At 46.8% G+C, this 14,701-nt stretch overlaps 1 protein-coding gene across 1 annotated transcript; it reads left to right on the forward strand.

Moving 5' to 3' along the window:
* The first annotated feature begins 13 nt into the window (after positions 1-13).
* LOC126031192 (zinc finger protein 688-like) lies at positions 14-11,057 on the forward strand. The gene is made up of 5 exons (XM_049789479.1): positions 14-53; positions 1,212-1,284; positions 4,285-4,411; positions 6,384-6,464; positions 10,999-11,057. Exons 2-5 carry the CDS (start codon positions 1,252-1,254, stop codon positions 11,028-11,030), a joined length of 273 nt encoding a protein of 90 aa, XP_049645436.1. The 5' UTR covers positions 14-53; positions 1,212-1,251; the 3' UTR covers positions 11,031-11,057.
* Positions 11,058-14,701: the final 3,644 nt, after the last annotated feature.

The following is a 14,701-nucleotide window of genomic DNA, read 5'->3' on the forward strand; positions in this document are numbered from 1 at the left end:
GAGTACCTCCACTCTCCATTTCTCCTGTGACTGGGTGAACTCGGGCTGTTTAGGTGAGTACTTTGGGAAAGCTTTTTTTTTTTTTTTTTTTTTTGGGTGGTATTAGGCAAAAATAATTACTTGAGGGGTGGGGGAGAGTTGGGCCACACCAGAGATGCTCAGCAGGGTTTACTCTGCTCTGAGCTCACTCAGGGATCAACTCCTGTTTGGTCTCACCAGAATGTAATGGTGCCCAGGCATCAAACTTGCGTCTGCCTCATGCAGGGCAAAAGCCCTTCCATTGTACTATCACCATTGTCCCCGTAATAGTTATATGGACTTTTAAAAGTTACAACTGCCAGGCACAGGTCACATCATTAGTAAGCACTGTGGATGTTAGGTTAATTTTGCTGTATAGCATTCTGTTTGGGCACTTTCCACAAATGTTCTCCCACAAAAGAGGTTCAGATGTGCTAATTGGGGTTATTATATATATATTTATTTATTTATATGTGGTTTTTGGGTCACACCTGGCAATGCTCAGAGGTTACTCCTGGCTCTACGCTCAGAAATCGCTCCTGACAGGCTCAGGGGACCATATGGGATGCCAGGATTCGAACCACCGTCCTTCTGCATGCAAGGCAAATGCCCTACCTCATGCTATCTCTCTGGCCCCCGGGATTAGTGTAAAGGAGGAATAAGGGGAGCCATGGGCCAGCAGGACTTAACCGGGGTGATACTCGTGTATACCTGAGCCCTGAGATGACCCTGTTCCCCTAGAGGAACATATCCCCACTGGCCAGGCAGGAGAGCAGCAGAGGGCTTGTCCTCACTGAGTCCCTGTGGCAGAACTACATCCAGCCTGAATGCTGGGTGGTGCTGCTGCCAGCTTGCAAGCGGGCGCTAGTGTGAGGGGGCTTCTGCCCCAGAGTCAGCCTCTGTCCTGGGTTTGCAGGGGCTCTGTGGGGCCTAGGGAGGATGCCTGGCTCAGAAAGGCAATTTCCTTCCTGTAGAGCAAGGCCAGCACTCCTGTCCACCTCACAGCCCAATACCTACCCGCTTCTGCATCCTCAGGAGAGGAAGAAGCCTCTGGCTGCATCTCCCCATGTGGGTTGATGCTGATACCTGGAGGTGTGGCCCTGTCAGTTTGTTTCCAGCCCTAGTACATATACTTCTGGTCAGGGGAGGGGGTTGTGCTGTCTGTGGTACTCACAACTGTGACTTTTCTCCAGGGCTTTGCTGCTGCTCTTTGGAATTATTCGAGGCAAGAAGATGAGGATGCACCATGTGGCATCCTGTCCCCAGGTAGGGACTAACTCTGGGCTCAGAAAGCGATGGTGGGAGACAGGAATACATAGTCACCCAGGGCTAAAGAGACATACAGTGCGGAAGGCACTTACTTTGCATGTAACTGACCTGCTGAGTTTGATCTTTGGCACCCTCAAAAAGTCCTCTGCACTTTGCCAAGAGTCAGCCCTGAGTAGTGTGAGTTCTGTTGCTGTGGCCCCTAAACAAAAATAAATCGATAAAATAAGTCCACAGCATTTGAGGTTACCCCATTTCTGAATCAGGCTGTTTCCAGTGTTTGGGACTGAGTTTGTCCCCCCAACTGCCAATAAAACCAATACAAGACTGAGACCTTGATACTGGTGAGGTATTTGACTAATTGGTCTCAGGATTTCAGGTTTATCGCAGCTCTGTGGGGTGGGAGGGGGTGTTTGTTTTGGGGGACACCAGGAGACATTCAGGGCAGGCTTCTAGCTCTGCGCTCGGGCATCACTCTTGGCAGGGCTTGGGACACTATTGGCTGCCAAGGATCGACCTGGATTGGCTATGTGTAAGGCAAGTTCTTTATCCACTGGTCTATTTCTCGGGCCCCTAGAATTTTTTGTTTATTGTTTGTTTTGGTTTTGTTCTTGTTTTGGTGACCACACCCTGCACTAAGGGTTTACTCCTGGCTCTAAGCTCAGAAATCACTTCTGGTAGGCTTGGGAACCATATGGAATGCCAGGGATTGAATTTAGATCAGTAGCATGAAAGGTACATGCCCTACCTGCTGTGCTGTCATTCTGGCCCCACCCTAAATTTTTTTTTCTGTTTTGTTATCTTTTGATCATACCTGGTACTCATTGTTACTCCTCTTCTTTTTTTTTTTTTTTTTCATTGTTACTCTTATCTCTGAGCTCAGAACTCACTCCTTGCGTTATCCTCCTGAAATTTCTCCCATATGGTTTGAATCTGTAAGACTTCTACTTGCCTGATACCTGGAAAATAAAACCACTGTTGGGCCGGAAGCAATAGCACAGTGGGGAGGACATTTACTTGCATGTGGCTGACCTAGGATCTTTTTTTTTTTTTTTTTTTTTTGGTTTTTGGGCCACACCCGGCGGTGCTCAGGGGTTACTCCTGGCTGTCTGCTCAGAAATAGCTCCTGGCAGGCACGGGGAACCATATGACACAGGGATTCGAATCAACCACCTTAGGTCCTGAATCGGTTGCTTGCAAGGCAAACACCGCTGTGCTATCTCTCCGGGCCCTGACCTAGGATCTATCCCTGGTCTCCCATATGACCCTCCAAGCCAGCCAGGAGTGATTTTTGAGTGCAGAGTCAGGAGTACCCTTGCTATATGTGGCCCAAAACCAAAATGAAAAACCCAGAAAGTAATCACTTATAGCAGGTTGTCAGGATGATGTATTGAATTTGGGTCAGCTGTATTGCAAGGCAAAATGCCTTCTCCTATGTGCTTTGGCTCTGTCCCTCTCAAGATTATTTTTTTAACTTGACTGGCAGCTCCACAGTTGTCACAAGGTACCCACACCCATGTCTTCCTATGGTCTTCACTTCTTAACCTTCCTTTTGGACTAGTACAACCCACACCCTACACCAGGGCTTTTGTACTCCAGGCTGTGAATCATTTTTGCTTTCCTTTACCTCATCAGTGGTGTCCTTCCCCAGGCATGTGTTTCTCTGGGGTTTTTTGTTTGTTTTTTTTAATGTGTTTTTGCTTTTTGCTTTTTTTGGGCCACACCCCAGAGGTTACTCCTGGCTCTTGTGCTCAGAAATCACTCCTGGCTTGGGGGACCATATGGGATGCTGGGGATCAAAATGCAGTTAGTCTTAGGTTAGCGTGTGCAAGGCAAACACCCTATCGCTTGTGCCACCACTCCGGCCCCTCTGTTAGTATTTTAAAATTACTGATTTGGGGCCACTCCTGGCATGACCAGTGCTAACTCCTGGCTCCACACTCAGGAATCACACCTGACAGGGCCTGGGGGGGGGGGTACCTTATGGAATGCCTTGAATCCAACTGCCTTGGTCAGCTGCTTGTAAGACTTGTGCCTTCCCCACTGTACTATCACTCTGGCCCCAGGGCAGGGGTTCACTCCTGTTTCTGAGCTCTAGAATAACTCCTGGCAGAATCAGTGGGGTTTAGAGGTGCTGGGGATCAAATTTGGGTTGGCAATGTGCAAGACAAATGCCCTACAGATAGTAAGTGCCCCAGGACAGGTATTTTTCTTTTCTTTTTTTTTTTTTTTTGTTCTCTCTTTTTTTTTTTTTTTTTTTTTTGTTTTTGGGCCACACCCGGTAACGCTCAGGGGTTACTCCTGGCTATGCGCTCAGAAGTTGCTCCTGGCTTGGGGGACCATATGGGACACCGGGGGATCGAACCACGGTCCGTCCAAGGCTAGCGCAGGGAAGGCAGGCACCTTACCTTTAGCGCCACCGCCCGGCCCCTTTTTGTTCTCTCTTGAGTGTCTCACCTCCACCCAGTCTCCTGGGTTTTCGCTGTGTCTGCTCTATGATGAAAACAAGAACAAAAGATCTTTCCAGAAGGCATACTGATTGGGAAGCAACCTGCTTTGGTAGGCCTTTGGGGTGGATATGAACCCTGATTTGGACAAGCACGGTTTGAAGTCACTCACTGAATTTTGCTCTTCCTTCCTCAAATCTAGGGGAATGGTGTGCTTATCCCATACCCAGACTTGCTTTAGCAGCTTTCTGGCTCTGTGCTCAGGTATTACTGCTGGCATTGCTCAAAGTGGCTGGGGATTGGCCCTGGGTTATCTGTGTGCAAATCTGGCACCTCCAAGAATGTCATGTTGGCTGATTTGGCTCCTTAGAGTGATTTCCAGCGTTCTTCCCTTGGAGTGAAGAGAAGGGCTAAGAGGTTGGTTCCTCCTAGCGGGCAGAAGGGAGAGGCCCTGAGTCCCTCTAGAACCCTGCTTGGGGGGTGTCTTGTCCTCTCCCCAGGGCCAGGGGTGGTACTGGGCCCTTACCCCCCACCTCTTGTGTTTGCTGCTTAGGATGTGGTGACCTTCTCTGACGTGGCTGTGAGCTTCTCCCCAGAAGAGTGGCCATTCCTGGACGCCTCTCAGAGGAATCTTTACAGAGATGTGATGCTAGAGACCTACGAGCACCTGCGGGCCATAGGTGAGAGCCACCTTGGGGCTACCTGTATGGGTCTTCCTGTAGGACATCCCAGGATCAGGCTGGGGGTGATGTGAATCTGATAGCCACAAAGTTTGACACCTTGAGTATAGGACTGTCACTGTGGCACCCCTTTAAAATAATGTTTTTTAATTGTGGGACCCACCCTTGGCAGTGCTCAGGGCCTTCTTCTGGCTCTGTGCCCAGATATTATGCTGAAAGGACTTGGGAAACTATATATGGTGGCATGTCGGCCTTCTGCAAGGCTACCGCTGTTCTATTGCTGCATCTCATTATCTGGGTCCCTGTTTTGTTTTGTTTTGTTTTGGGGCCACAGCTGGGGTGTTCAGGGTCTACTCCAGGCTCTGTGCTGGCGGTGCTTGGGGAACCAAATAGAATGCCAGGGATCGAACCTTAATTGGTCACATGCAAGGCAAACTTTCTACCCGCTGTGCTATTGTTCTGGCCCTGGACTCTTATATTTAATACTGGGTTTTATCTCTTAGAAAACCAATCTCTGAAACAGTGAAAACGGAGATTGTCTGGTCAGATCCATAGTACAGCAAAAAGGGCACCTGCTTTACATGTGACCTCCTCACTTTGCATGTGGACAATCTGGGTTTAATCCTTTGCATCTCATATGATTTCCTCAGACACTGCCAGGAGCTTGCAGAGCCAGGAGTAATTCCTGAGCATCATTAGGTGTTGCCCCCCAAACAATAACTATCGTATTTTCCGGTGTATAAGACGACTGGGCGTATAAGACGACCCCCTAATTTTGCAGTTAAAACATAGGTTTAGGCCTATATTCGCTGTATCAGACAGAATGTTCCTGTGCTGCAACTCTATGTACCACAGTGAGCCAATCACAACAAGAAAAGGTTCAAAGGTTCTACTGTAATAGATTTCCTCTCTGACTCTGGCCAATCTGAGCAGGCTTTTTATAGTGTAGATTCGGGCACAGAACATTGTCTAATTTGGATGCATCAAAAGCCTGCTTGGATTGGCTGAGTTAGAGAGGCAGTCTGAGCAGCCTTGCAGTGATTGGTGCAGGATTGAGTTGGAAAATTCGTTTTGTGGGGCCGGAGAGATAGCACAGCGGTGTTTGCCTTGCAAGCAGCCAATCCAGGACCAAAGGTGGTTGCGGGGCCGGGCGGTGGCGCTAAAGGTAAGGTGCCTGCCTTGCCTGCGCTAGCCTTGGACGGACCTCGGTTTGATCCCCCGGTGTCCCATATGGTCCCCCAAGCCAGGAGCGACTTCTGAGCACATAGCAAGGAGTAACCCCTGAGCGTTACCGGGTGTGGCCCAAAAACCAAAAAAAAAAAAAAAAAAAAAAAAAAAAGGTGGTTGGTTTGAATCCCGGTGTCCCATATGGTCCCCCGTGCCTGCCAGGAGCTATTTCTGAGCAGACAGCCAGAAGTAACCCCTGAGCACCACCGGGTGTGGCCCAAAAAACAAAAACCAAAAAACAAAAAAAAAAAAAGAAAATTCGTTTTGTGGCAATATTCAGACAATTTTCGTTTAGCGGCATATTGAAACATTTTTTGGGATATACTAAACGTATAAGACGACCCCTGATTTTCGGTTGACTTTTTTTGTTTCAAAAGTTGTCATAAAAAAAAAAAAGTTGTTTATACGCCGGAAAATATGGTAAAATGGAACTTTGCTTTTTAATCTCTTCAGTAATTTGACCACTTTTTGTTCTTGTTTTGTTTTGGGGCTACACATAAGTGTGTTCAGGGCTTATTCCTGACTCTGCACACAGGAATCAATCTCTCCTGGTGATGCTCAGGAGACTCTGTGGGGTGTGGGAAATCAAATCTGGGTCTACAGCACGTGAGGCCAGTGCCTTAACAACTTACCTATCTCTGTGGCCTATAATATGATCCATTTTCTTAGAGACACAGACTCAGTCCTGGGATTAGACATGGTGCCCTTCCCTATATCTAACTCATGAATCATTCCTCTGGGGCAGGACATTGTGGAGTGAAACCAGCGCTGATCTCCTGGTTAGAAGAAGGAGCCCCAGGGAGACTGCAGAGAGGCGTGTTTGCAGGTGAATGTGGGAAGAGCCCCTCAGACTCATACCCTGGGATAAGTCTGGGATATTGTGGGTACATGTGAAATGTGAGCACTGAACAGTGTGTGTTTGGCTCCTGGATCAGAAGTGTGGGGGCTTCTGCCACTCTCATTAACTGCCCTTGATGCTGAGGCCCAGAATACTTGGAGCTTTGCTGTTTTTGGCATGGCTTTGCTCTTTCTAGTTCCCTGTCTGGGCCTTTGGAACAGATCCTGAAATTCTGAGCCTTCATCCCCTGTCTGTGCTGTAGGGCTTCACAACTCCAAGTTGGAGTGCCCCTCTCTGGGGCAGCTGAATGCTTTTCTGCCCAGTCTGTCTCCATGTTTTTCTTTTCCATTGGACCATTGCCAGGGTTTTTGAGATTCCCCCAGAACAGATTCTGTTTTCTCTATTTTTTTGAGTCTGCTTTAATGGTCTTGGTCTGGGGCCTGTGCTTCTGCAACCAATCCTGGTGCACTCAGAAGATTATATGTGATGCTGGTGATCTGTCTTGGGTCCACTGTTTGCAAAGTAAATACCCTTCCTGCTATCTTATGGATCTGGCCCAATTCTAAGATTTTTTGTTTTTGTTTGATTTTCTTTTAGGAGCAAACCAGTGATTTTCAGGGATTACTCTTACCTTTACACTCAGAAATTATTCCTGGCAGTGCTTTGTGGAGTATATGGGATGCCAGGAATTGAACTCGGGTCAGCCACATGCAAGGCAAATACCTTTCCTGCTGTGCTTTCTTTTTTGCCCACTCAGTAATAATTTTTTTGTATGTTTAAACCATTGATGAGTGAACCCAGCTGAATGCTAATGTGGGGGGGGGGCGGAGAGGTGGTGCTAGAGGTAAGGTGTCTGCCTTGCAAGCGGTTTGATTCCCCCGAGTCCCATATGGTCCCCCCAAGCCAGGAGCGATTTCTGAGCGCATAGCCAGGAGTAACCCCTGAGTGTCAAACGGGTGTGGCCCAAAACACCCCCCCAAAAAATGCTAATATGGACTTTACCAAGCCCCTCATTGTGGTCCTCTTAACCTATCTTCTCTTTTCTGTAATCTGATTTAGTACCTAAAAACAACATATAGTTACTATGTTGCCTATTCAAACAGGTTATATTCAAATAGTTGTTGTTTGGTTTTAGGGACACACCTGGGAGTGTTCAAATTATACTTCTGGTTCTGTGCTCAGAAATTACTCCTGGAAGGCTCAGGGGACCACATGAGATGCTGGGAATCAAACCAGGATCAGCCAAGTGCAAGGCAACACTCAGCCCACTGTGCTATTGCTCTGGCCATCATTCAACTAATTTTTTGTTTGTTTGCTTTTTTGCACCTTTTTTGCACCTGGCTGTGCTCAAAGGTTACTCCTTACAGGCTAGGGGGACCATATGGGATGCCAGGGATCGAACTATGTCAGCCAAGTGGAAGGCAAATGCCCTCCCAGGTATGTTGCTATGGCCTCTCAACAGATTCTTACATTGCATATTTGGTTTAATTTTAGAATGCAGACTACCAGTTCAGAATTTGGCCTTTCAGCAATATACTTTTGGTACAGGATCTCCAAATAGGAATGAGATGGTAAGATCTGCAATTCCAAATCAAATTTTTGTTTTTGTTTTGTTTTTGGGTGACATTTGGCAGGGCTCAGGGGTTACTCCTGGCTCTGCGCTCAGAAATCACTCCTGGCAGGCACAGGGCTGCCACATGGGATGCCAGGATTTGAACCACTGTCTATCCTGGATCGGCTGTGTGCAAGGCAAATACCGTACCGCTGTGCAATCTCTCCAACCCCCCAAATCAATATTTTAATTGTGGTGGAGGGATAGCTCAATGCCACAAGCACATAAGATTTGTAAAGTGGGACCCTGAATTCCAGCCTTATGGTTAGCCGCTATGAGGATCCAGGGCCCAGTGCAGGAAGAAGTCGCCTGTTAGTCTCATTGAGTAGTAAAGTCAATTTAATACGTTTATTTTTGAGGTGGGGGCAGATCCAGGAGCGCTCAAGGGTGCTCCTGGCTCTGCACTTAGAAATCATTTCTGGCAGGCTGGAGTACAATATGGGATGCCGGGAATTGAACCTGGGTTGGCTGTCTGCAAGGCAGAAGCCCTACCTGATGCGCTCTTGCTTCAATCCTTTCATGTTTTCTAACCTAAAGATATTAGTAGTGTTTTTTAGACCAAAGGAGTCCTGTGATTAGCGGAGAAAATGTTTTGGGGAGGAAGAAATACTATGATTTTAATTTGATAAAATGTTAGATTGAGCTCATTTGTCACTGGATTTGTATTCCAGTGGAAGGTTTCTTCCAACTATGTTGAGATGGAAACCTGGTCAATGTATGTATAGTCATGAACCCTACCACGTATGATCAGGGCACACACAGCCAGAGTAAACATGAGTGCTGCCTCTAGGGACCCAACCGTATATAAAAAAATAAAAAAGTAAAGTGGGGGCCCGGAGAGATAGCACAGCGGCATTTGCCTTGCAAGCAGCCGATCCAGGACCAAAGGTGGTTGGTTTGAATCCCGGTGTCCCATATGGTCCCCCGTGCCTGCCAGGAGCTATTTCTGAGCAGACAGCCAGGAGTAACCCCTGAGCACCGCCGGGTGTGGCCCAAAAACCAAAAAGAAAAAAGTAAAGTGAACTCATTGATGCTTGGGAAGAATATGTCCATAGTGGGATTTTGGGCCACACCTGGTGGTGTGTAGGGATTCTCTGACACAGGACCCTATAGGATGCCAGGGCTTGAACTGGGTAGCCTACTGCAATTCGTGTCCCCTCTCTGTAATCCTATTTCTCTGGCCCTACTGAGGAATTTCAGTAGCATATTTTGACCATTTCATTTCCATTTTGTAGGAGATCCCTCCTGGCCTTCACTTGTGTGTTTCACTTCACAGGCCCCACACTGAGCCTTAACCAAGCCCCAAAGGAAGATGTGTTTTTATTTTTGGGGGGAGACACCCAGGACGCTTAGGGGTTACTCCTGGCTATACGATCAGAAATCACTCCTGGCTTGGAGGATCATATGGGATGCTGGCTTGCTAGGCTAGCGCTGGCAAGGCAGAACCTTATAGCTCCCTATCACTGCTCCAGCCCTAGGAAAATAATGTTTTATGTTTGTTTCAAATTGGTGCTTCAGCTTCTGCTGAGGGATATATTTACACTTCCGTATCTTTTCACTGTATTGGTAAACTAAAGACTATTTTCACAACTCAGGCCACTCCATATCTGTAAAGTTTTCCCATCCTACTAGTAAAAAAAAAAAAAAATAGGCCAATTGATAACACAGCGGATAGGGTGTTTGCCTCGTATGCAGCTGACCAAGGTTCACTCTCTCGTTCTCTGCCAGCACTGCCAGGAATGAACCCTGAACTCAGATCCAGGAATAATCTCTGAGTACTACTGAGTATACCCCAAAAATCAAAAAAAGAAAAAAAAAAAAAAAGAGAAAAGACAAGGCCAGGGAACTAGTACAGCAAACAGTGCACGCCTTACACCCAGCCCACCCAGTTGGATCCCTGGCATCCCATAGGTACCTTGAACAGCACAGGACTGATCACTGAGGGCAGAGCCAGGAGTAACCCCTGAACATTGCTGGGTGTGACCTATAAACGTAGAAAAGAGGGCCCAGAGAGATAGCACAGCGGTGTTTGCCTTGCAAGCAGCCGATCCAGGACCAAAGGTGGTTGGTTCGAATCCCGGTGTCCCATATGGTCCCCTGTGCCTGCCAGGAGCTATTTCTGAGCAGACAGCCAGGAGTAACCCTTGAGCACCTCCGGGTGTGGCCCCCAAAACAAACAAACAAACAAAAAAAAGAGTAGAAAAGAAGATATCACATAAGAGAAAAGACCGTGAAGTTGGGGCTGGAGCAATAGCACAGCAGTAGGGCATTTGCCTTGTACACAGCCAACCTCAGACAGACCCCAGTTCAATTCCTGGTATCCCATACAGCCCCCTGAGCCTGCCAGGAGCGACTTTCTGAGTGCAGAGTGAGGAATAACCCCTGAGCACCTCCAGGTGTGACCCCACACACACACACAAAGAAAAAGCCAGCATGAGGTAAAGAGACTCACAGCCTCTGTGCTCAGCCCTGTCTTGCCTTGAAATATAGTATTTAATGTTTGAGGCAGTAAACATGGAAGAAAATGGAAAACAGAACAGATATATGCTGATCTGTTCGCTACTCTTTTTCCTAACAACGGGTTTGCAGTAGCTATTGCAAAAATGTCAAGAATAACTTCTGGGTTAGAGCAGATGCCGGACTGAACACAGAACTCCCACCAAGAGGACCTACATGTGAACACCCGGTAACTGCCCATTTAGGGTCAGGAAATCACCTTTATTGACCCTCTCTACTCAGGCTATCACCCAACGAAGCACATTTTTAGTGATGACTGTCTATCTCAGGAGACATCCACACATGTGAAGAATTGAGTTTTTGTGGTTGAAATCACACTTGGGGCCTGGATTTAAATAAGGAGATTGTCAAAGAAGATGGAAGTCATTGGACTAACCTTCTGCTCTTCCACAGGGAAGCCACCAGCCCTGGTGGGATGGGGATGAGCCTGTGCTGCGGGACTTAGTCTGGAGTGAACCTTCTTGCCTGCATTATGATGAAAATGATGACTCAGGAAGCATATGTTCTGGTTACGGGCAGAATGAAGAGAGCATCCTCACTGAGGGACCACCAACCAGTGGGTGCAGCGCCCCAAGGTCTGCCTTGCACCCTCTCTGCAAACAGATACCTGCAGTTGGGCCACTCTGGTCTGAGCCAGCAGCAAGCCCCTCACAGCAAGCGACTCACAAGCATAGATGCCATTTAGTGGAACGCATCAAGGGTAAGCATTGTGGGGAGGCATCCCCATGTGCTCTGCACCTTGATGTGCCCTTTGACACCACCAGTGCACAGAATCAATCTGACTGTCAGCAAGGTGGACACGCTGTGCATCAATTTTCACAGCAGAGAGACCCTAAGATAGTTGGGACACAAAAGAAAGGTCATACATTTTTGGAGAGTGGCAGTGCTGTCACTTACCCCTCATCCCTTACTGTACACAAGAAAATTCACACAGGAGAGAAGCCTTATACATGTCAAGAGTGTGGGAAGGCCTTTGCTCACCCTTCAAGACTTACGAGACACATGAATATTCATACTGGTGAGAAACCTTATATGTGTCAGGAGTGTGGGAAGGCCTTCACTCAACCCTACCTACTTACTAGGCACATGAATATTCATACTGGGGAGAAGCCTTATTTATGTCAGGAATGTGGGAAGTCTTTTACTCGATATTCAAACCTTACTAGCCACTTGAATATTCATACTGGAGAGAAGCCTTATGTTTGTCAGCAGTGCGGGAAGGCTTTCACTCAGTCTTCAACTCTTTTTGGTCATAAGAAAACTCATACAGGTGAAAAGCCATATACATGTCAGCAGTGTGGGAAGGCCTTCACTCGATATTCAACCCTTAGTAGTCATTTGAATATTCATACTGGAAAGAAACCTTATTCATGTCAGGAGTGTGGGAAGGCCTTCACTCAACCCTCAAGCCTTTTTGTGCACAAGAAAACTCATGTAGGAGAGAAGCCTTTTACATGTCAGGAGTGTGGAAAGGCTTTCACTCGATATTCCACCCTTACTAGCCACTTGAATATTCATGCTAGAGAGAAGTCTTATATATGTCAGTAGTGTGGGAAGGCCTTCACTCAATCCACACCTTACTATGCACAAATTTTATATAGGAGAGAAGCCTTGTTCATGTAACAAATGTTACATGTCTGATAATCAGACCTTACTAGTCACTTGAATATTGATACAGGCGAAAAGACATACATGTTAGTGTGGGAAGGCATTTACTCAATCTTCAAGCCTTTGTAGATACAAGGCAATTCACAAAATATGGAGGCCTTATTTATGTGTGTCTTGTTAGATGGCCCTCGCTTTATTCTCAAATATTTTTGTATGCAAGAAAATTCTTTTTTGTGTGTGTGTGTGTGGTTTTTGGGTCACACCCGGCAGTGCTCAGGGGTTATTCCTGGCTCCAGGCTCAGAAATTGCTCCTGCCAGGCACGGGGGACCATATGGGGCGCCGGGATTCGAACCGATAACCTCCTGCATGAAGGGTAAACGCCTTACCTCCATGCAATCTCTCCGGCCCCGCAAGAAAATTCTTACTGGATAGAACTTTAGTTGTGTTAGCAGTGGGGGAAGGCTGTCACTCAATCCTCACACCTGATTGAATATTCATACTGGAGAGAAGTCTCATTTATCTCAGGAGTATGGGAAGGCCTTCATTCAATCCTCAACACTTGTGAATAAATATTCATACAGGAGAAAAAGATTATTCCTGTTAGGTGGGTGAGAAGGTTTTTCTCTTCCCCGTTTATGCCTTCATAAACATAGTCATTCTGGAGAGACACAGAAGGTAAGGAATACGGAAAGACCTGTTTAAACAGTTTCATATTTAAAAATGGCTATCTGGCAGATCTGAGAGATCATACAGCATGTTTTGTGTTGGCCTTGCATGGCACTGTCCAAGATTCAATCCCTCACATCCTGTAGGGTTGCCTAAGCCCACCAGGAGGGATTCCTGAGACAGGTGTAACCTTAGAGTAACACAGCGTGTGGGCCAAAAAAGGAAAAGAAAAATAAAAGATGTTTTAACTTGAGAGAATTCTGTCATATGTAATGAGTTTGGGGAGGCCTTGTTTGCTTCTGAATGTTTTTTTTTCTGCATATGAAAATGTGTGTTCAGGGCCGAGTGAGTAATGACACAGTGAGTAAGGCAGTCAACCTGGGCACAATCTTCAGCATCCCAAATTATCCCTCAAGTCTGCCAGGAGTAATGAACAGAGTCGTATCACTTGATTGCCATCAGGTATAGTCTCAAAACAAAAAGAAAATGAATGAAACTATAAAAGTTGAGTGGACAGGGCCCAGAGAGATAGCACAATGGTGGGGCGTTTGCCTTGCATGCAAACCCGACATCCCATAAGGTCCCCTGAGCCTGCCGGTGGCGATTCCTGAGTGTAGAGCCAGGAGTAGACCTTGAGTGCTGCCGGGAGTAACCCAAAAGCAAAATAACGAGAGGACAGCCTTCACTAAATCTTCACATTATTACACATATGATATTTCATACTGGACAAAGACATGTTTAATTGTTGATATACTCCTGGCTGTCTGCTCAGAAATAGCTCCTGGCAGTCACGGGGGACCATATGGGACACTGGGATTCGAACCAACCACCTTTGGTCCTGGATCAGCTGCTTGCAAGGCAAACGCCACTGTGCTATCTCTCTGGGCCCTAATTGTTGATATATTTAAGGGGATTAGTCAATGTAACTTTTAAGGGGTCATGACACTCCCCAGAATGGCATCTGGACTGGGACATACCCTCCTGTAACTGACAACTTTCCCCGAAGTATTAAAAAGGCAGTTTGGGGAGGGAGGTGGTTCCAGGAGCAGAGCCTGTAGGCCCACATGGGCTTGAGATAAAACATCAGCAAGATGCTGTCTGCTTTGCCTCTCTTGAACCCAGACCTGCAGGCCTCCCCTACCCCTCTCTGGCCTGTAAATTACCAATCTCAGAGCCCCCAACCCCAGTGGCAGACTTGAGGCTGGGAATAAAAGGATTCTCTCTTCTCTCTCCCCTCTTATTATTTGGGGCTGCTTGGATTGAGGTCCAGGTGGCTACATTCTGGCGTCTCTGGGTAGATTCCTCATCCCACTCGCAGCCAGGTCCCCAGGTCCTTATGGCTCTTGCACCTTGTAGCTTTTGCATGTGTGAAAACCTTCAAGTTCTCTTCACAACTTTATCAACATAGGATGTCATACTTGTAAGAAAGCTGATCTTTAAGCTTTTGTATATAGGTCAAAATTACCACTCTGCAGTAAGATCTTTTACGTGTATGAAATGTGTGAAGGCCTTCACTTCCTCCTCAAACTCTTAGACTACACAATTCTACAGCAGAGAAGCCTTATATATGTAAGGAATAAAGGAAGGCCTTCACTTGATCCTCAACTCTTCCGATGTAAAGAAAATTTATATTTGACATGTAAGGAACAGGAGAACAACATAGTTCAACTCTCAAGCTTGACTGTACATAAAAACATTCACACTGGTGGGGTCAGAGCTAGACTCCAGTTAGTGGGGCATTTGACTTGCATGTGGCCAAGGGACCTTGATGTGCAGCATCATATATGCTCCCTCCCTCATGCACCACTAGGAATGATTCCT

Source organism: Suncus etruscus, chromosome 15 (assembly GCF_024139225.1).
Source record: "Suncus etruscus isolate mSunEtr1 chromosome 15, mSunEtr1.pri.cur, whole genome shotgun sequence".
Classification (NCBI taxonomy): Eukaryota; Metazoa; Chordata; class Mammalia; order Eulipotyphla; family Soricidae; genus Suncus; species Suncus etruscus.